Here is a 23,151-nt window from a genome sequence, read left to right as displayed (position 1 = left end):
TGAGCCTGATGCTCCGGAGGGTTCCTGTGCTGTGGAAGACGTTCTGCCTCATCCCTGTGCCGAAGACGCCATGCCCCAGCAGCCTTAATGACTACAGACCGGTGGCTTGACCTCCCATATCATGAAGACCCTGGAGAGACTTGTTCTGGAGCTGCTCCGGCCTATGGTCAGGCCAAACTTAGATCCCCTCCAGTTCGCCTACCAGCCCCGACCAGGAGTTGAGGATGCCATCGTCTACCTGCTGAACCATATCTACGCCCACCTGGACAAGCCAGCCAGTGCTGTGAGGGTCATGTTCTTTGACTTCTCCAGTGTGTTCAACACCATCCGCCCTGCTCTGCTGGGGGAGAAGCTGACAATGATGTAGGTGGATGCTTCCCTGGTATCATGGATTCTTGATTACCTGACTGGCAGACCACAGTAGGTGTGCTTGTAACATTGTGTGTCCAACAGAGTGATCAGCAGCACTGGGGCTCCACAGGGGACTGTCTTCTCTCCCTTTCTCTTCACCATTTACACCTCGGACTACAACTACCGCACAGAGTCTTGTCATCTTCAGAAGTTTTCGGGTGACCCTGCCATAGTTGGATGCATCAGCAAGGGAGATGAGGCTGAGTACAGGGCTACGGTAGGAAACCTTGTCACATGGTGTGAGCAGAAATATCTGCAGCTTAATGTGAAAAAGACTAAGGAGCTGGTGGTAGACCTGAGGAGAGCTAAGGTACCAGTGACCACTGTTTCCATCCAGGGGGTCAGTGTGGACATGGTGAAGGATTACAAATTCCTGGGGATACGAATTGACAATAAACTGGACTGATCAAAGAACACTGAGGCTGTCTACAAGAAGGGGCAGAGCCGTCTCTATTTCCTGAGGAGACTGAGGTCCTTTAACATCTGCCGGATGATGCTGAGGATGTTCTATGAGTCTGTAGTGGCCAGTGCTATCCTGTTTGCTGTTGTGTGCTGCGGCAGCAGACTGAGGGTGGCAGACACCAACAAAATCAACAAACTCATTCGTAAGGCCAGTGATGTTGTGGGGATGGAACTGGACTCTCTCACGGTGGTGTCTGAAAAGAGGATGCTGTCCAAGTTGTATGCCATCTTGGTCAATGTCTCCCATCCACTGCATAATGTACTGGGTGGGCACAGGAGTACATTCAGCCAGAGACTCATTCCTCCGAGATGCAGCACAGAGTGTCATATGAAGTCATTCCTGCCTGTGGCCATCAAACTTTACAACTTCTCCCTTGGAAGATCAGACACCCTGAGCCGATAGGCTGGTCCTGGACTTATTTCATAATTTACTAGCATAATTTACATATTACTATTTATTATTTATGGTGCAACTGTAACGAAAACCAATTTCCCCCGGGAACAATAAAGTATGACTATGACTATGACTATGACTCTCTCTCTGCCCCTTTCCCACTCAGAGACTCATATCAGAATCTGGTTTATCATCATTCACATTATGTTATGAAATTATTTTTTTGTGGCTGCAGTATACTGCAATACATAAAATTACTACAGTACTGTGCAAAAGTCTAAGGGACCCTAGCTATATACAGTATATGTGCCTAGGACTTTTGCACAGTACTGTATATGTTTAAAATACATTGGTCTTGTGATATGATAAGCTGTCAGGCAAATGTCAGAGTTTCTTTGCATGTTGACATTATGTTGTGACAGTAATAAAGAGTGACCTTCTTGACATCAGACTGATAGTACTCTATTGATTGATTTCCGCATTTGCCACAGGCAGTGGTCACAACTCATTGATTAACAAATGACCATTGTGCAGACTCAAAAAATAGACACTAATTAAGTAAGTTAAGAGAAATTGTTTGAAATTGGCAGCGCACATTGAATGACTTCAAATTTGGAATCATGGAACTTAAACATAGCATGAATTGACTTGGATTCTGTCAGTGCCTCTTAAATCAGCAGGAGATTAAATAATATATTTTATTAGGATATAATAGAGTCCATCAGAATTATTAAATTATAAATGTTAGAATTATTAATTATTATAAACCTGATGAATGTCTTTTAAGAGGAATCCTGGTGATTGATGGAAGGCTGACAGCTGACATCAGTGAGGTGTGGATTATTAGCAGATGGTCGCTGTTGGATTCTACAGAGTCATAGATTGACATAAATACTTATTCAGCAGTTTGTTGAAGACATGAAGGTTATCAGAAAACTCTAGGGTGCTCTAAGCAACATCAAAAAGAATGGCAGTCGTTCATTTTATGAACAGATCTCCACTTAAAAAATTAAGGAGCATACTTTGGTGAAAGAATTATTTTTTCACTGATTCTGCGTGCATTTGAAAGTTGTCTTCTGAGTGGTACACTGGCTACAATGTTTCAGTTTGGCTTTTCAGGGACAATAAAATGAATGAAGGATCTAGATCAGTGTTTCCCAACCCAATGACCCCCACCAGCACCTTCATACTTGCTAGCTTCCCCCCCCACCCCACCAGCATCTTCATACTTGCTAATGCTCCTCTTAATACTCTCTGGCAACACCCCCGCAGTGTAAAAACATGTGTACCATATGCTAAAATAAGAAAAATGATTCTGCTCTAATTTTTTATTTGTCTTTAAACCTAGTTTACACAGTACCTATGCACTGTACAACAGTTTTGATATCAAGATGATCCTTGAATTTGATGGTTTTCAGCAAGATTTGAAATATATATTTCAAGTTGTGAAAGCAAAATCCCCGTGCATAACAACGTCCAAGTAGTTTCTGCCTTTTTAGAGTATGTGGTTCACAGTATTCAACCTCTTTCAGCAAGGTAGGAGGATGGATATTTGGCCCTTCTCCAAAGACAGGGAAACTTCATATGACAGTGTAGTCACCTACCACAAAAGTTGACAGTTTTGAAAAGCATTTTTGCTTCATCATCATTTTGAATTTTGATAATTTCTTGTTGCAAGCTCTCTTCTTGTTCTTTCACTTTGCAAAGAAATAGGTTAATTACTCAGTCTGGAATTTTCAGATCGTTCAAATCCTTGAATCGATTCTGATAATCCTTCCTTAGTGATTGCTGGTCTAAGCAGTACTCCTGCAAAGCATTGTCTGTGAGAGAGAGTGCCATACTTTCCATGCAGGAAACTGTGAGAACATTCTTCTCCCAATATTTTGCATATATATTTCCATTTGTCCAATAAAGGTGGACACTGCACTTTTTGCCTGGATTAGATTGAAATTCTCACCCTGCAGTTTCATACTTAGAATGTTCATTTTGTCATATAGATTGACTAGGTATGCCCACATATCTCCGTGTAGAAGATCAATTTTGTTTCCCAAGCTCTTGTCGACTTTGAGTAAAAATTCAAACAGTGTCAGAAAGATCAAAGAAACATTTTAAGCAGCAGCCTTTTGACAGCCCACACACTTCAGTGTGAAGAAGCAAGTGTTCAAACTTTTCATTGTTAACTTAGCGTAATATGAAATATTCTTCTATTTAATAGATTAACTTTAATTTTGTTGATAGCAGATATTTCAAGATTTATGCTTGAAAAAAGTTGCTGGCTGAGGTTTTTGGCTGCGAGATGTTGATGATGAATTACACAATAGATTGGAAACAGACTTGAAATTTATTTTTTCATGAATGACACTGACCAGCACGGCGACCTGTCATATATGGTGCTCCATCTGTTGCACAAGAAATCATGTTCCTAATTGGAGTACCTATCTTCTCAATAAACATTTTCAGCTCATTGTTGAATGATTCTCCTTTGATGTTTGGTTTCTAGTTTTTTACTAAAGATGATCTCTTCATAAACTTTTCCATTTTTGATCAACTGTACATATGCCATTAGCAATGCCGCACTGTCTCACACCGTTGACTCATCCAGTTGTATCCCAAATTCTGTTTTGTGTAGCTCTGTGCATAGTTGATATTGATGTGTTCACTCATTTTGTCAGTATGACTAGCTACAGTTATTACTCAGAGGAATTGATTTGAAAATATTGGTATCCATTTTGAGAACTGTGGTGAGCACTTCTGATACAGCAGGCATTATTAATCTTTCACCAACTGTATGAGATTTTCCTTAACAGGATTAGAAATCAAGGTTTCACTGTCTTCAGACTCATTGAGATCACACCATACGTATTTATCCGTCATTAATAGGGCTAAATAAAAATTAACACAAACTGGGAATACCTATCAGATGTTGTTGATGGCAGTGAATTGACACAGATGGAGTGATGGTAGGGGCACAATGACTAGGATTCAGATTGGAATCTGAATATTAGTTGGGATAGAGCTGGTGTTTGGCAAACTACCTTAATTTTAATACTGTTCTGGTTTGCGCGATAGAGCAATCTCGTAAGGTCTTAAAATCTTCAAAGATGTTTCTTGACCACACATATGAAGCTGACGTTGCTTTGAACACCTCAAAAGGAATCCTCAGGTCAGCAGGTTCACTAATTGGCTCTATTTCACTGTTTGGTTCCAGCCAGTGCTGTTTTGTTGCACAACCTGTTTTCCATAGATCTGTAGAGAAAATTGAGAGAGTGTACTTGACTTAACAAATGTTAAATTGCATGAACTCATTCTGAAATGCAAGTCAAGGGGAACTTTTCAGCACCCTGGTTGCTAATTCATTTATCCCAAGTAATGTCTGTTTGGTTGGTAAGGTCGGATGAGATTGCTGAGTTTTAGACGTGTCGTGCCAATGAGTGCTCACCACCTGCAGAGCTATGGTTCTTCCTGCATTCCAGTGTCTCATCCTTTCTTTTGGAAGTGCCTGCTCTACTTATAGTCAGTCAGCTCGTGTGCCTTAAATTAGGGAGCCGCTTACTGCCGACCCACCCAAGAATCTTGAACGCCCCCTTACAATTTCTATTTCCCCAAATGTCCCCTTTGGACATGTAACTGCTCCTTGGGGATCACTGAGCTAGATAATGAGCAGCTAATCAGCAATCAGTTGTAGGTAAAGAATTACGAGTGAATAGAAATTGCACTTTAACAGCAGCACTTGTACATACTTTATCTTGTTTAACTTGAAACGTTGAAGTCATATGAAGATGATCCAATTGAACAAATGACAGCACAATACTTAGCAATATTTCAATGCTTTTTCTAATTAATATAATTAAGGTTATTGATTTAGCATAGCAAACATGTGAAGTGTTTTTATATTGCTTGGGGTAATTATGCATGGAATGTTCACGACAATAATGGGCCATTGCGTCTGTGCAAGTGAGGCCCTTTCTTGACAGATTGATTCTGGGAATGCCAAGATTGTCATATATGCAATGATTAAACACACTGGGGTTGCATCAGTTATTGAAGTCAGAGGAGAATTGAGGAAAATCAAAGTTAGAATGGCTACAAGAAGGGGGAATTATGTCTGACAAACATAAGGGTTATTTGAGGAATCCTTTTCATACCAGGCTTTCAACCTACTGTAAAGTAAATCTAACCCCTCCATTCTATTTTTCTTTCATAGAGTGTGGTGAATATTTAGATTGAACTCACAGTAGTGGAGACAGATATAATTACAATGCATTTGCACAAGTGCTTGGATAGGAGAGGGAAGGATATTGGCCTAAAATAGGAAAGTTAGATTAGCACAGTTTGGCAAAGAAAAGGTGGGCTAATTTCTGTGCTGTGATTTCTATGATTTTATGGATGGCTGATTATTGGCACTGACTTGTTGGACTAAGCTCCAACCTTACTTAATGGCGGAGTATGCACAATGTTTGACTGACCTGTTCCTCTTCCTCTAACTTTGAATCCCTTTTTCTCTCTAGCTTCCTTCTAACTGTATCTTCCACTCACTAGATCTGCTTTGTGTATTTAAATTAGTCCGTGAGCCAGAACCTCAAATTTGGGCCACCGGTACCCTCTGGGGGGAATAATTATTATAGTGATTTTTGGCAAGGTATACACCCCTAGTGCTAGAAAATATCTGATAGCATTGCAGCAGTGGACTGGTTTTAATATCAGCACCAAGGACCAAGAACCAATCTCACAAGATATTTAAACGCAAACAACAGGAATTCTGCAGATGCTGGAAATTCAAGCAACACACATCAAAGTTGCTGGTGAACGCAGCAGGCCAGGCAGCATCTATAGTCCTGATGAAGGGTCTCGGCCTGAAACGTCGACTGTACCTCTTCCTATAGATGCTGCCTGGCCTGCTGCGTTCACCAGCAACTTTGATGTGTGTTGCTCACAAGATATTGTTGGGTATCTGCCAACCATCAATTCACCAGCCACGGAGTTGACCACATTATTTGAAATCCTGAACCAATCAGAGCTAATCAGGAAGGAACTTCATCTAGAAACAATTGTGGTAGTCATGGATCAAGCACTCTATGCAAAAGCCAGGTACCTGTCCCCTTACTTTGCTCAGATGATGAACCTCCCAGAGAAAAATCCTTCTGTGACAGGCCAATTCTCAGTGCAGCTGTCAAGTAACAACCCCTTTGGGCAGATCCCTGTGGACCAGGCTATTGAAGCCACAGTGAACAAAGACACACAGATTCCTGGAGGCATATCACGGTTCAACCTGAATGCTGGAGCTATCAAGCATTACTACATAACAGCTGAGCACCACAGTGCATTCCCAGAACAGTTAAGGGAGATGGTGCAAGGCAACAAATCAGAGCTTTGTCATGCGAAGCTACAGTGGCCAAGAATCCAGAAAGATAAGGAAGCAGTTTCAGCAGTGGTTAGCCTCTTACATGAACGGGTCAACCCATTTGCAGAGCAGCGGGACCTCATTAGCATCTCAACACAAAGGCAGCCCCAAGGGCATTGCCTCCAACCTGATGAAGGCATATGAGATTGGTAAGCAATGCTATGCAACCTTCAAGGATGAGAGACTAGAGGAAGACCCACCAGCAAAGAAATTCCATGACCCAATGAAAACCAACAGGCTGAACATATTCAATGATATGTGTAGGAAGAGAGAAGTGAAATCAAATGGGAGGGTGATCATCTTGAAAGCAGTCAGGTCTTTGTTTGGACGCATCATAGTGATGGCACAAGGGCGCAGTCTACATATGAAGGATATCCTTTCTCATCCCCTTGGACCATTTCTCTGGGCTCTGTCCACACCAGAAGGATTGCTGAGAAAGAGAAATAAAGCTACTTTAGCCACAACCTTGCAGAAAAATGTAGCAGTAGAAGAGTAACTCCCAGGAAACTCTGCTACAGTGGTTGGTGGAATGAACTTTGTCCAAAGAGTGAAAGGTGATCAAGTTACTTTCAGAGATGTTGCCACAACAATTCTTGGTATGGCTCTGAGGGAAGGCAGTCAGAGTAGCAGAATAGATATTGTGTTCAACACATACAAGGAGAACTCTATCAAGAATAGTGAAAGATCTCTGCGGGGTGAAGAGACTGATCATGAGTTGGAAGGTATCACAGGCACACAGATGGTGAGGCAGTGGAGGAGCTTCCTGATCAAAGTCAGTAACAAAAATAGTCTCATTAGCTTCAGAGTCCATGAATGGAGGAAGGTGTACTACAGAGCAAAGCTATAGGAGAAGATTCTGTATGCAACTGTGAATGACAAATGTTACAAAATCACATCTCAAGACAGTGAGGAGGTGTCAGCTCATCAGTGTCAACAAGAAGAAGCAGATGGCTGCCTACTGTTCTCCATGCTGCCCATGCCACAAGAGAGGGATACCAATCTGTAGTGATCTGCTCAGAAGACACAGATGTCTTTATCATGTCTTTAGCATTTTGTGACAAGATTGAGGCCCCATTGTGCCAGAAGTGTGGCACTAGAACCTGTACAAGGCTTGTAGACATCAGGAATGTTGCTACCACTGTTGGCATAGAGGTTTGTAGGGCTCTCATCGGGTTGCACGCATATACAGGATGTGACACTGTAAGTGCTTTTGCAGGCAAAAGGAAGACAAGTGTCCTAAAACTTCCGACCAGCAACAGGGAAACCCAAGACACATTCTTAGAGTTGGGTCAGGAATGGGACCTCTCCCCAGAACTGATGGACAAACTGGAGGCATTTACATGTCTCCTGTATGCCCCAAAAGCATCGACCACCAAGGTCAATGAGCTCAGGTATCACCTTTTCTGTGCCAAAAAAGGTGAAATCGAAAGTCATCAACTTCCACCATGCAAGGACTGCTTAACAAAACATGTACAATGAGCCAACTACCAGGCTGGTATATGGAGAAAGATCCATAAGTGCCAAGCCCTGTTGGCAGAGGATGGAAGATGTAGGGAGACTAGAGGAAGCTGAACAGTTGGGGGTGCACTGGATGGAAGGCCAGCCAGCACCTGATGCCGTCCTGGATCTACTGGCCTGTAAGTGTCCAAAAAAATGTTCACTCCCTAGATGTATGTGTGTTGCAAATGGCCTCAGGTGTAGACTGGCAGACTGTGAGAACCAGGCATCCACCTCAGAGAGTGTGGAAAGTTCAGATGAAGATGTGGAAGACGTAGAAGACTTGGAAAATTATTATGATTATTAATAGGTTATGAAAGTATGGAAAACAAAGTATGGAAAGCAGTCTTTGATTAAATATATTCATTTTACAACCAAATGGGGCCTAGGTTATGGCTGTGTGGAACCCCACATTTGAATTATTGTATTATAATTCTATATGCTATGGCAAAAGCTTAAGATTGTTTTGATTTGATACAACAATATGGAAAATATTATGACATTGATAAAACTCCAGAAATCTCTCCAGATGAGGTTTTTAACCTTTTTTTTTGGGGGGGGGGTAACATTTTCTGCTGTACTGATGTTAATTTGGAATATATACAAAAAGTGATTACTTATTTGAAGTAATAAAGCTACTACTGGTGCAATGCTATCACATATTTTCTAACTCTAGAGATGTATACCTTGCCAAAAATCATGATGAGCATTATTCCCCTCAGATGGTACCGACCAACCCTACTGGCTCACAGACTAAGTGTTCCACATTCAAACTATTATTAAGTTAAGAGTCTTTCCAAAGTTGCTGACAATTTTTCAATGTTTTATGCTTGATCATCTGTTGTTCTGGTGAATCCCTACATGTAGAAAGACCTTTTTGATATTTATTCCAGCAAGTGCTTTTGTATTCTTCAAGACCTTTGTCTTTTTTATTCCTGAAACAAGCCTCTGTAAGTGTCATTTATTATCTATGAAATCTCAAAAACATTGAGCACATTGATCACTTGAGCCTCTTTATTTCTTTTCATCCATGTAAAAGAACAGTAATAGTTTTCCTTCCCTGCAGAAGCTGTTTTACTGTCCTTGTAAATTCTATGCTCAGAAATGCCCTGAAGCTTAGTTTTCTTGCAGAAAGGAACTTAGATCAATAATTACAATACTATCATGGTCCCATAAAAGATAACTAAGTAATTTCACTGGTGTGTGTTGTATTTTCTTGATAATTAATTTGCATGTACTTCTATTTAATCTGCATCTGTACCAATAAAGATGTTGCTTTCCTGCCACTTTAAGAATAAAAGTATCAATCATTTCATCAAATTGTCTTGTCTGATTAATCAGAAATCATTCAGCAATAGTGTGTCTCCTATCATGATTGCCCTTCAAATGAAAAGCTTGTATTTTTCTTTGATTTCACACTTATATGTTGAACCAGCATTTTTTTTTATTAATGCATCACTTACTAATATACTAGTTATGTAATTCAATAGTATTAAGTGGGATCACTGATGCTGGTTATTTGTGTTCATTTACCATTTTACCATTTAAGTTCAATTAGATCCTGTACTTTCCTGGATAGTGGTTTACTCTGTAGTACCATTGTCCATCATGTATGACAATGATTTGCCTGCTATTTTGCAGACATAAATCTATTTAAAGGTCTGTTACTGCAGGTTCAGCTGCTCTTTCAAGATTCAAGATTGTTTAATGTCATTTCCCGTACATTAGTGTAAAGGACTACAAAATAATTGTTACTCTGGATCTGATGCAGCATACAAAAAACACAACATATAAAGGACACAAAAATAGTAATAAAAACACACAATAATTATAGATAACTAATATGCAGAGATAGATAGTATATCCATGAAGTAATGCTAGGCTGTACGTACATTATATAATAAAGTAGTACTGGAGTTAGTGGGTGGAGGTGTTGATCAGTCTTACTGTTTGGAGGAAGTACCTGTTTCTGAATCTGGTGGTCCTGGTGTAGGTGCTACGTAGCCTCCTCCCTCATGGAAGTGGAACAAACAAGTCCATGAGCATGGTGGGTGGGATGCTTCATGACGTTACTGGCCCTTTGCCGGCACATTTCTGTACATTACTGTATGTCCTTGATGACAGGTAGGCTGGTGCCATTGATGTGATGGCCAGTTTTGAGTACCTGTTGTAGAGTTTTCATGTCTGCTGCGGTGCAGTTTCTGCACCATGCAGTAATGCATTTTGTTAGGATGGCCTCTACTGCACATTTTGTTAGGATGCCCACATTCCAGCTCCTTCAGCCTCCTCAGAAAGTAAAGATGCTGGTGAGCTTTCCTGACTGTGTAGGATGTCTTATCGGGCCATGACAGGTTGTGTGTGATGTGCACTCCCAAGTTTGAAATTGCTTGCAGTTTCCAATGCTGTGCTGCTGACATAAAGTGGGATCTGAGTAGTGTGAGTTCTCCAGAAGTTGATAACCAACTTCTTTGTTTTGTTAACATTAAGAAGGAGGTTATTTATCTGCCACCAGGCTCGAGCGCTTCCATCTCCTCTCTATAAACAGTCTCATCTTTGTTGGTGATGAGTTCCGCCACTATCATGTCATCAGTCAACTTGACGATGTGATTCCTCCATTTAGCCATTTAGTCATGTGTGAGCCGGTTGTACAGCAATGGGCTCAGACAAGGCCCTGGAGGGGCACCCAGGTTTTGGATGATAGGGAAGCAGGAATGGTTGGGCATCCTGAATATCTGAGGTCTGTTCGTCAGGAAGTCCAGAACCCAGTGATGTATTTAGACAGAGGGTATGAGTTTGTTTACCAAGATCTGTGCGCAATGGTGTTGAATGCTAAACTGAAATTCTGACATGCTGGAAATCCGAAGTAAAAGAAGAAAATGCTGGGAACAGTCAGCAGGTGAGGCACCTTCTGTGGAAAGAGAAACAGTAACCGCTCTTCATAAGGGTCCTTCATGAGAACATTAGAAGCTTCACAAAGCCAAAGCACAAACTGTTTCTTTTTGCGTAGATACTGCCCGACCTGCTGAGTTTTTCCACACTGTAAATAAATATTACTTGGTATTTATCACAAACTGCTCCTTACTTCTGATCCTGTAGCGTTGTACCCTACTGTCTGGATATGTTCAGAACTATTGCTGTGGATTGAATGTTTTTGTCTGTGACTTAATTTTTATGTTCTCTGCAGTACAGAATCACAATCAGGTTTATTATCACTGACCTACTTTATGAAATTTGTTGCTTTGCAGCACCAGTGCAAAGTAATATATTTAAAAAGCACTATGAATTACAACAAGAACTATTTAAAAATAATTTGTGCAAAAGGAAAGCAAAATAGCACTTCTCTCCCTTTTCTCAATCTCTCTGTCTCCACCTCGGGAGACAGGCTATCCACTGATATATTTTACAAACCTACTGACACCCACACTTACCTTGACAATACCTCTTCTCACCCTGTCACTTGTATAATTGCTATTCTCATCTCTCAGTTCCTCGGACAATGCTGCAACTGTTCCTGTGATGAGACTTTCCATTATAGAACATCTGAGATGTCCACTTTTTGAAAGAATGGGTTTTCCCTTCTACCGCCATGGATGCAGCCTTCATCCACATCTCCATTTTCACACATCTGCCCTCCCTCCATCCATCCTTGTCCTTCCCTTTCACCCCATGAGCCTTTGTATTTAGCATATCATTCTGCTTAAATTAAACCATCTCCAGTGGCATCCAACCACTGAACACATTTTTTTGCTGCATGCTCTCTCTGCTTTCCATAGGGATTGTTCTCTCCTTGACTCCCTTGTCCACTCATCCTTTCCCACAGAGCTCCCTCATGGCACTTACCCCAAAAAAACCTGCTACACCTGCCCTCTCACCATCATATTCAGGGCCCCAAACCATCCTTCTAGGTGAGCCAAAACTTCACCTGTCAGGGTCATCTATTGCAGCTGATGCTTCTGGTGGGAACTCCTGTATGTCAAGTAAACACATTGCATATAAGGCACTCCTTTGTCAGGCACTTTCATTCTCTCTGCTGCTAAAGGCGGGATATCCCAGTTGCTACCATTTTATTTCAACTTTCCATTCCCATTCTAACATGTCTGTCCATGGCCTTCCCTAATGCCAGGATGAGGTCAAACTCAGGTTGTTAGAACAACACCTTGTATTCCGTCTGGATAGCCTCCAACATTCTCTACCTTCCAGTGATTTCTCTCCCCAGCCTTCTCGGTTTCCGTTTTCCTATTCGTTTTACCCCTTCTCCTCACCTGAAAATCACCTCTTTCTAGTTCCTCTCCTCCCCTTTATTCCATGGTCCACTGTCCTCTCCTATTCAATTCCTCCTTCAGCCCTTATGATTGGCATGTAACCTCCTCCCAGATTCTTACTCCATTCCCTGTCTCCAACCCAATCACCTTCCCCCCTCACCTGTTATCACCCATTATGTGCAGGTCTGTACTCCTTCCCTTCTCCTTGATGTATTATCCTAGCTTCTGCCCTCTTTCTTTCCAGTCCTGATGAAAGATCTCAGCTTGAAATGGCACTTATTCATCCCCTTCCATAGGAGGTGCATGACTATCTGAGTTCTTCCAGCATTTTGAGTGTGTCACTCAAAATAATGCGGTAGGGTTCACAGACCATTCAGAAATTTGATGGTGGAAGAGAAGAGGCCATTCCTAAAGTGTGAGTGTGCATCTTCAGGCCTTTTCCCCGATAATAGTAATTCTCTGGCAAGGATGTGATCGGTAAGTGGGAAGCCTTCAAAAAAGAAATTTTGAGAGTGCAGAGCTTGTATGTTCCTGTCAGGATAAAGGCAAAGTGAATAGGAATAAGGAACCTTGGTTCTCAAGGGATATTGCAACTCTGATAAAGAAGAAGAGAGAGTTGTATGACATGTATAGGAAACAGGGAGTAAATAAGGTGCTTGAGGAGTATAAAAAGTGCAAGAAAATACTGAAAAAGGAAATCAGGAGGGCTAAAAGAAGACATGAGGTTGTTTTGGCAGTCAAAGTGAAGGATAATCCAAAGAGTTTTTACAGGTATATTAAGAGTAAAAGGATTGTAAGGGATAAAATTGGTCCTCTTGAAGATCAGAGTGTGCGGAACCAAAAGAAATGGGGGAGGTCATAAATGGGTTTTATGCATTTGTATTTACTAAGGAAACTGGCATGAAGTCTGTGGAATTGAGGGAATCAAGTAGTGAGATCATGGAAACTGTACAGATTGAAAAGGAGGAGGTGCTTGCTGTCTTGAGGCAAATTAAAGTGGATAAATCCCCGGGACCTGACAGGGTGTTCCCTCGGACCTTGAAGGAGACTAGTGTTGAAATTGCAGGGGCCCTGGCAGATATATTTAAAATGTCGGTGTCTATGGGTGAGGTGCTGGAGGATTGGAGAATGGCTCATGTTGTTCCGTTGCTTAAAAAAGGATCGAAAAGTAATCCGGGAAATTATAGGCTGGTAAGTTTGATGTCGGTAGTGGGTAAGTTATTGGAGGGTGTACTAAGAGACAGAATCTACAAGCATTTGGATAGACAAGGACTTATTACAGAGAGTCAACATGGCTTTGTGCATGGTAGGTCATGTTTGACCAATCTATTAGAGTTTTTCGAGGAGGTTACCAAGAAAGTGGATGAAGGGAAGGCAGTGGATGTTGTCTACATGGACTTTGGTAAGGCCTTTCACAAGGTCCCGCATGGGAGGTTAGTTAGGAAAATTCAGTCGCTAGGTATACATGGAGAGGTGGTAAATTGGGTCAGACATTGGCTCAATGGAAGAAGCCAAAGAGTGGTAGTAGAGAATTGCTTCTCAGAGTGGAGGCCTGTGACTAGTGGTGTGCCACAGGGATCAGTGCTGGGTCCATTGTTATTTGTCATCTATATCAATGATCTGGATGATAATGTGGTAAATTGGATCAGCAAATTTGCTGATGATACAAAGATTGGAAGTGAGGAAGGTTTTCAGAGCCTGCAGAGGGACTTGGACCAGCTGGAAAAATGGGCTGAAAAATGGCAGATGGAGTTTAATACAGACAAGTGTGAGGTATTGCACATTGGAAGGACAAACCAAGGTAGAACATACAGGGTTAATGGTAAGGCACTGAGAAGTGCAGTAGAACAGAGGGATCTGGGAATACAGATACAAAATTCCCTAAAAGTGGCGTCACAGGTAGATAGGGTCGTAAAGAGAGCTTTTGGTACATTGGCCTTTATTAACCAAAGTATTGAGTATAAGAGCTGGAATGTTATGATGAGGTTGTATAAGGCATTGGTGAGGCCGAATCTGGAGTATTGTGTTCAGTTTTGGTCACCAAATTATAGGAAAGATATTAATAAGGTTGAAAGAGTGCAGAGAAGGTTTACAAGGATTTTGCCAGAACTTGAAAAACTCAGTTACAGAGAAAGGTTAAGTAGTTTAGGACTTTATTCCCTGGAGCGTAGAAGAATGAGGGGAGATTTGATAGAGGTATAAAAAATTATGTTGGATATAGATAGAGTGAATGCAAGCAGGCTTTTTCCACTGAGGCAAGGGGAGAAAGAAACCAGAGGACACGGGTTAAGGGTGAAGGGGGAAAAGTTTAAAGGGAACATTAGCAGGGGGCTTCTTCACGCAGAGAGTGGAGGGAGTATGGAATGAGTTGCCAGACCAGGGGGTAAATACGGGTTCTTTTTTAACATTTAAGAATAAATTGGACAAATACATGGATGGGAGGTGTATGGAGGGATATGGTCCGTGTGCAGGTCAGTGGGACTGGGCAGAAAATGGTTCGGCACAGCAAAGAAGGGCCAAAAGGTCTGTTTCTGTGCTGAAGTTTTTCTATGCTTTCTATGGTTTCTATAAGAGCGTACAGGTGTCCCCCGCTTTTTGAACGTTCGCTTTACGAAACCTCACTGTTACGAAAGACCTACATTAGTACCCTGTTACGAAAAAAATCAGCGCGCGATAAAAAATCAGCACGTGCCCCGAGCAGGCGCTCTCCCCCGGATTCGGAACGGCATTGCTTTAACACGTGCTTGTGAGCAGCCGTTTGTAAGATGAGTTCTGAGGTATTGGAAAAGCCTGAAAAAGCTCGTAAGGGTGTTACACTTAGTGTAAAACTAGACATAATTAAGCGTTTTGATCGTGGTGAACGAAGTAAGGACAATGTGAGTTTGGCTTGTGGAAGCTGACGAAGATGAAGTTGAAGCGGTTTTGGCATCCCATGACCAAGAACTGATAGATGAAGAGCTGATGCAATTGGAAGAGGGAAGGATAACAATCGAAACTGAATGAGTAATGATAAAGTACAACTTTAATATTGAAAGGGTATGTCGGTTTAGGGGATATTTGCAGGATGGTTTGAGTGCTTACAAAGAACTGTATGATAGAAAAATGCGCGAGGCTCAGCAGTCAAGCAAGCCTTCCACATCAGCCACAGCAGACGATGAACCTCGACCTTCGACATCAAGGCGGGCAGTCATAGGAGAAGATGAGCCGCCTGCTCTAATGGAAACAGACGACGATGAGATGACACCCCAGTGTCCTACCACCCTAACCCCCGGGCCACGGACAGATACCGATTCGCGGAGAATGCAGCGGTAGCCGGGAGGCACACCACACATCTTTAAGAAAAAAGCCGAAATAAACATTCTAATTAATTAGGTGCCGCCCGACACGTAAATGTCGGCCCAGTTCAGAGGCGATGCAATCAGCAATTGGCACTGATCTGGGCCGACAATTACGTGTCGGGTTTCTTAAAGATGTGCTGTGCGCCTCCCGGCTACCGCTGGACCCCTGCGTGCTTCGCGGCAATGTATCGGTCAGCAGCCTGGAGGGTGGGGGCCACTGCAACACCCCAGCCTGCGATGACTCAATCTAACACACTATCATCAGTGTGCTCTGCGCTGTCTTCCCAATTCCAGTAAGTGATACTACACTGTACGTACATTGTTTCTACTTTATATAGGCTGTGTATTTTTACGTGTTATTTGGTATGATTTGGCAGCTTCATAGCTTAAAGGTTACTGGAGAGAGTGTTTTTGCCAACAGCGCTTGCGTGAAATTTTCTGCCGAGAGCACTTGCGTGAGATTTTCACTTCGGAGAACAGTGCCGGCAATGATTGTGGAAAAGTATTTCTACTTTATATAGGCTGGGTATTTATCATATCATTCCTGCTTTTACTATATGTTACTGTTATTTTAGATTTTATGTGTTATTTGGCATGATTTGGTAGGTTATTTTTGGGTCTGCGAACACTCCCAAAATGTTCCCATATAAATAAATGGTAATTGCTTCTTCGCTTTACAACATTTCGGCTTACGAACCCTTTCATAGGAACGCTCTACCTTCAGATGGCGGGGGATACCTGTATATCCTGGGTGGTGAGGATCCTTAATGATGTATGCTGCCTTCTTGATGCACCACCTTTTGAAGGTGTCTTCCATGGTAGATAACTAATAAGAGTCCTCTGGATTTTGGAAGAATTTTTACCTGTTTATCAACCTTTTTATATTTATCAGCATTGCCCTTTTATATAAATAAAACAACCAAAATTTTATGGAATGCTGAGGTAGTAATCAGGTCAATCCATAAAATAAATTATAAGCAAAATGACAGGATTGTTCAAACAATAGCCTAGTCTGTCACTGTTTCAAAATACTTAGAATGTAAATCAACTCCCTATTTATCAAGCTTAAGATTTTATTAACTTGACATGGAGAATTGTTAAATGACTCTACACTCATCCCTCTGACTGAATCTACAAAGAGCAAGTTATATTTCAAAAACTGAAACTACTCACACTCCACAATCAATCTTTCAATGTGCATGATTTCTCTGTGGCTGCATAGGTTGTCAAAGGTGTTCTACTCAGCGGTCCCCAACCACCGGGCCGCAAAGCATGTGCTACTGGGCCGCAAGGAAACGACATGATTTGGCGATATGAGTCAGCTGCACCTTTCCTCATTCCCTGCCATGCCCACTGTTGAACTTGTATGCACGTGAGATGATTATGCACGCATCATCCATGTCAGCGCGGGAAGAAGATCAACTCCTCGAGCTTGCAAATGACGACGGGCTGAAAAGTATGTTTGACATAACATCTCTGCCGGCATTCTGGATCAAAGTCAAGGCTAAATATCCTGAGATAGCCACAAAAGCACTGAAAACATTGTTTCCATTTCCAACATATCTCTGCGAAACGGGTTCACTGCAATGAATGCAACGAAAAAAAAATTGTGGAATAGACTGGACATAAGGAACTCCCTTCGAGTATCGCTGTCTCCCATCACCCCTCAATGGGATCATCTTGTTGCAGGGAAACAAGCCCAGGGCTCCCACTGATTCAGCGATATTAGTGTGTTGCAATGATTTTATATGTTCATACGAGGAAAATATGTGCTGTGTGCTTAATATCCAAACGTTAATTAAAATGTTATGATGCTATTGACTTATAAGTGACTTATAATTGACTTACCATTATATTCATGCGAGGAAAATATGTGCTGTGTGTTTAATATTAAATTCATTAGATAATCCCTTTTAGAAACACAATTGAGTGTATTAGCCACTTATAGGTGACTTGTAGTTGACTTATCACCTATTCCTGGGATGGCAGGATTTTCATATGAAGAAAGACTGGATGAACTGGGCTTGTACTCGTTGGAATTTAGAAGATTGAGGGGGGATCTGATTGAAACGTATAAGATCCTAAAGGGATTGGACAGGCTAGATGCAGGAAGATTGTTCCCGATGTTGGGGAAGTCCAGAATGAAGGGTCACAGTTTGAGGACAGAGGGGAAGCCTTTTAGGACCGAAATTAGGAAAAACTTCTTCACACAGAGAGTGGTGAATCTGTGGAATTCTCTGCCACAGGGAACAGTTGAGGCCAGTTCATTGGCTATATTTAAGAGGGAGTTAGATATGGCCCTTGTGGCTACGGGGGTCAGGGGGTATGGAGGGAAGGCTGGGGCGGGGTTCTGAGTTGGATAATCAGCCATGATCATAATAAATGGTGGTGCAGGCTCGAAGGGCCGAATGGCCTACTCCTGCACCTATTTTCTATGTTTCTATGTTTTTATATTCTGGTCGTGATTAACCCCCCGCCACCCAGGGTTGCCAACTGTCCCGTATTAGCCCAGACATCCCGTATATTGGGCTAAATTGGTTTGTCCCATATGGGACTGCCCTTGTCCCGTATTTCCCCCGCTAAGGTAGAGCGTTCCTATGAAACCCTGCATGCCAAAATGGCGTAAAATGAAGAAGCAATTACCATTAATTTATATGGGAAAAAATGTTGAGCGTTCCCAGATCCAAAAAATAACCTAGCAAATCATACCAAATAACACATTAAAGGCATCCATTAGTCCTGCGAGACCATGGATCTGCACCTGGAAAGTCTTCACTCTCCAGGGCGCAGGCCTGGGCAAGGTTGTATGGAAGACCAGCAGTTGCCCATGCTGCAAGTCTCCCCTCTCCACGACACCAATGTTGTCCAAGGGAAGGGCATTAGGACCTATACAGCTTGACACCAGTGTCGTCGCAGAGCAATGTGTGATTAAGTGCTTTCTCAAGGACACAACACGTTGCCTCGGCTGGGGCTCAAACTCACGACCTTCAGGTCGCTAGTCCAATGCCTTAACCACCTGGCCACATGCCCACAAATAACACATAAAACCTAAAATAACACTAGTAAAAGCAGGAATGACATGATAAATACACAGCCTATATAAAGTAGAAATAATGTACATACAGTGTAGTTGCACTGAACAGAATCGCCAAAAATGATTTGTAGAAAAATTCGGCATGTGCACGCATGCGCACACAGATGCCCGTGCAAGGCTTCACGGTCATGGTAGTCTTTCTTGGGGTAAACACAAGTGTCCCATATTTGACTGCTACTCTTGTCTGTGGGCAACCCTACACCCCCCCCCCCACCCTCCCCCCAGCCGGTCCGCAAGAATATTGTCAATATTAAACCGGTCTGCGGTGCAAAAAAGGTTGGGGAACCCTGTTCTACTTCCTTCCCATGTTCCAAAGCCGTGCTGGCGTTAGGGGAATTGTTTGCCTCAAGAGTGTTTAGTAAGAGTGGTGGAATCTGGTTGAGTTGATGGGCATAAGAGGAGAATCAACAGGGTGCCGGATGACTGACAAACTGGATGGGCCAAAGGGGCTTTTTTATCCGTGATGTGTGATGAAATGAAAGTCAGTAAAGCCTGCAGATGCTGTAAGTCTGAAATAAAAATAGAGCATGGTGGAAACACTCAGCAGGTCAGGCAGTATATATAGAAAAACATAGCTAGTATTTTAAATCAAAGAATTTGAATTCCAACCAATGGTCCCCAATCTGAAACATTAATACTGCTTCTTTCCACAGATTTTGCCTGTTCTATTGAGTGTTTCCAGTATGTTCCTATTTTTGATCCTATAACACCTTTGTTATTCTCTTTAAAGCAACTTGCCGAATTGAAGAAAAGTTCAAAGTTCAAAGTAAAATATATTATCCGAGTACATACAATCCTAAGATTCTTTTCTGCGGATATACTTAGCAAATCTATAGAGCAGTAACTGTAAGCTGCAAACAACAGGAACTGTTAACTGTGCAAATGAAGATATAAATAAATGGTAATAAATAATGAGCATGAAATAATAATATAACAGAGTCCTCAAATGAGTGTAGCTTCCCCTTTTGTTAAAGAGCCTGATGATTGAGGGGTAGTAACTATTCATGAACCCTGTGCAAGTCCTAAGGTACCTGTACCTTCCACCTGAGCAGCAGCAAGAAAAGAGCATGGCCTGGGTAGTGGGGATCTTTGGTGATTGATGCTGATTTTCTACAGCAATGTTTCATTGTAGCTCTGCTCAATGATTGGAAGGGTTTTTCCTGTGATGTACTGGGCCGAATCCACTACCTTTTGTAGGATTTTCTTCTCAAAGGTGTTGGTACATAATTAGGAAATAATATATTATCATTGTCCAAGAAACGGCTAGTCGTGTCTTTAGTTCACAAATCATCCTTTATAGACCATAAAGTGCAAGATAACAGAAGGCAGCCCTGTGCATTGGAAAAGAAACATGAAAATGGCATCCCTTATCTGGAAGCACATTTTTTAAAAAAAAACTTGTTTGCACGATATGGTCATTGATAACAGTGCCACGTTTATTGTCCAATATTTCTGTCCCTAAACTGAAGAGATAGTTGCAGAGCAATTGCAGGCCAGGTAAAGACAATAGAGTCCCTTCTCTGAGGGACATTACTGAACCAAATGAGTTTTTATAACACTCCACTAATTTAATTGCTCACTGAGACAACTTCCTCAAAAAGAGTTAAACCAAGATTTATTTAATGATTTGAAATCAAATTCCTTAGCTGAGAATTTCTAATATTGAGAGTTTTGACAGTTCAATCAATTAGTTGCTATACGATTGCACAGCAATAATGAATATTGTAGATGGTGTATTTAAATAAGATTAAAATGGATTAAGTTGTATGGTATTGTAAATCTGTGTCCTGTGGGTCTTTAACTTCCCATGCTCAGAAATGCTTGCATTTCCTAAGCATTTGTATGCTTTTTGTTGTATTTTTCAGGTTTACCTACACTCTAGGAGAAGGAATGTGGCTGCCACTTAGTAAAAGCTTTGTCATTCCTCCAGCTGAACTTGCAATCAACCCTTCAGCTAAATGCAAGACAGACATGACAGTGATGGAAGATGCAGTTGAGGTCAGGTAAGCAAGAGAGATAGTTTTCCAGATTAAATCATTTAATCTTTGCCTAAATCTGATCGAAAGTAGCTTATGCAAGCTTGGGCATTCCTGATACCTTCAACTTGAAATGGAATGACTAAAGAGAGATCAAGTACGTGTAATGAAATGGGAAACCTTGCAGTGATTAAATTGTTACTTCAGTTGTCATTAAAAGAGTCATTCATTTCAAACTAAAGTTTAATTGTCACTCAACCATACACACGTATGCAGCTAAATGAAACTGATCCTCCAGGAGCAAGGTATAACACAGTACATACAGTCACACACATCACACAGCAAATATAGTTATGATGACACATACAGGCCCAAAAATAATTTTAGCCCAATTCCCTGAGTGGCATGGCCTGAAGATTGATGGTGCATGGGAGGTTATCCTGGAGCCATGTTTCTACCAGAACAAATACGCAGCAGTTCCTCATCTTGTGCTGGGATAGCTGTAGATTAAGACAATCCAGCTTGTCTTCCAGGCAGCGAGAAATAGAGAACAGCACTGACAGGAGAGCCACCTACAGGTGCCAGCCTACAACGCAGCATGGATTCCAGTGCTTATTTGTCTTTTGGTTATTTTATAAAGTTTGACAATGATTTCTACCCAATGTGATCTCTATCATATTGCAAGAGACATAAATCTACTTATTCCACATATTGTGCAGCAGAAAATTAGCAATGTGAGTGATAAATCGGCCTCTATTATAAGGAGATTTGAGTACGAAAATAGGAATTTTTTACTACAATTATTTAAGGTCTTGGTGATAACACGCTGAGTATTGTACAATTTCAGCCTTTTTGACTAAGGCTACAATGCATTCGCTCTATCACAGGGATCAATCCGAGACAGAGAGCCCATTAAATCAGAAATCGAGCAGGCCAGCCTCCATTTTCTTGGATTTATAACATTTAGAGCTGATTTTAATGACACATACACCCACTGGCCGCTTTTTTATTTCACTTGTTAACCTGTTTGTTAATGCAGATATCTAATCAGCCAATTATACGGCAGCAACTCATTACATAAAAACATGCAAACATTGTCAAGTGGTTCAGTTGTGTTCAGACCAGTTGTCAGAATGGGAAAGAAATGTGATCTAAGTGACTTTCACCGTGGTACCAGACAGGGTGATTTGAGTATCTCAGCCTCTCTGGAATTTTCACATACAACACTGTCTAGAGTTTACAGAGAATGGTCCAGTGAGTGGAGTTTGTTGGCGAAAATGCCTTGTTAATGAAAGAGGTCAGAGGAGAAGGGCTAGACTGGTTCAGGCTGATAGGAAGGCAACAGTACCTCAACTGATACAGCAGTGGTATGTAGAAGAGCATCTCTGCATACACTACACATCACGCCTTGAAGTGGATGGGCTACAACAGCAAAAGACCATGAACATACACTCAGTGGCCACTTTATTAGGTAATGAAGTGGCCACTGAGTGTTCACCATACGTACTTTAGAAGGACTTGATAGAGTAGACACAAGTATGATGTTTAGCCTGGTTTTAGACATACTTTGTGTCAAGATCTCAGAGTAAGAGTTAAATCATTTAGGACGGTAATGAAAAGCTACTCTTGATCCTGTGAAGGCTCATTTATTGTTGCATTCGAGACAGATCAGTAGATTTCTCAGCATTGGAGGAACCAAGGGATAGAGGAATCACGTAGTAAAATCGTGTTGAGGTTGAAGGTTAGGCATCATCGTAGTAACGGATGAAATCAATTAAAGGCAGGAGAATGACCTATTCCTCGTAATTACTGACCGCCATGGTGTCCAAGACATTTTCAAGAAGTGGTGCCTCTGAAAAGTGGCTTCCATTATTAAGGATCACTACCACCCAGGACACGCCCTCTTCTTATTGTTACCATCAGGAAAGAGGTACAGAAACCTGAAGGCACACACTCAGTGATTCAGGAACAACATCTTCCCCTCTGCCATCCAATTTCTAAAAGGCCATTGAACCCATGAATACCACCTCACTATTTTTTCCAAACTTCTACCTATGCTCTGCTTATCTTAATTTAACCATTTAATATATAAACTGTAATTCAGCTTTTTTCCCTATATTTATCATGTATTGCATTCTACTGCTGCCTCAAAGTTAACAAATTTCACAACATATGCTGGTGTTATTAAACCTGTTTCTGATACTGATTTTGATTTTCTAGTCCAGAAGCTTCCTGTAGCAACTGCTGGTATGGCATTAAATGATCTGTGTAATGTGAAGTATAATTCCAATGCAAAACTTAAGACTTTTAATGAAC

General features: G+C 41.5%; 1 protein-coding gene across 1 annotated transcript in view; it reads left to right on the top strand.

Moving 5' to 3' along the window:
- The window catches only part of astn1 (astrotactin 1), a 2,838,691-nt gene that overhangs the window by 1,657,165 nt on the left and 1,158,375 nt on the right, over nucleotides 1–23,151 (top strand). The window contains exon 10 of the mRNA XM_063063753.1: nucleotides 20,725–20,862. Coding sequence (XP_062919823.1) covers nucleotides 20,725–20,862 — 138 coding nt within the window. The remainder of the gene's footprint in view (nucleotides 1–20,724; nucleotides 20,863–23,151) is intronic.

This window comes from Mobula hypostoma, chromosome 12 (assembly GCF_963921235.1).
Source record: "Mobula hypostoma chromosome 12, sMobHyp1.1, whole genome shotgun sequence".
NCBI lineage: Eukaryota > Metazoa > Chordata > Chondrichthyes > Myliobatiformes > Myliobatidae > Mobula > Mobula hypostoma.
This window is presented reverse-complemented; position numbering and strand designations above follow the sequence as displayed.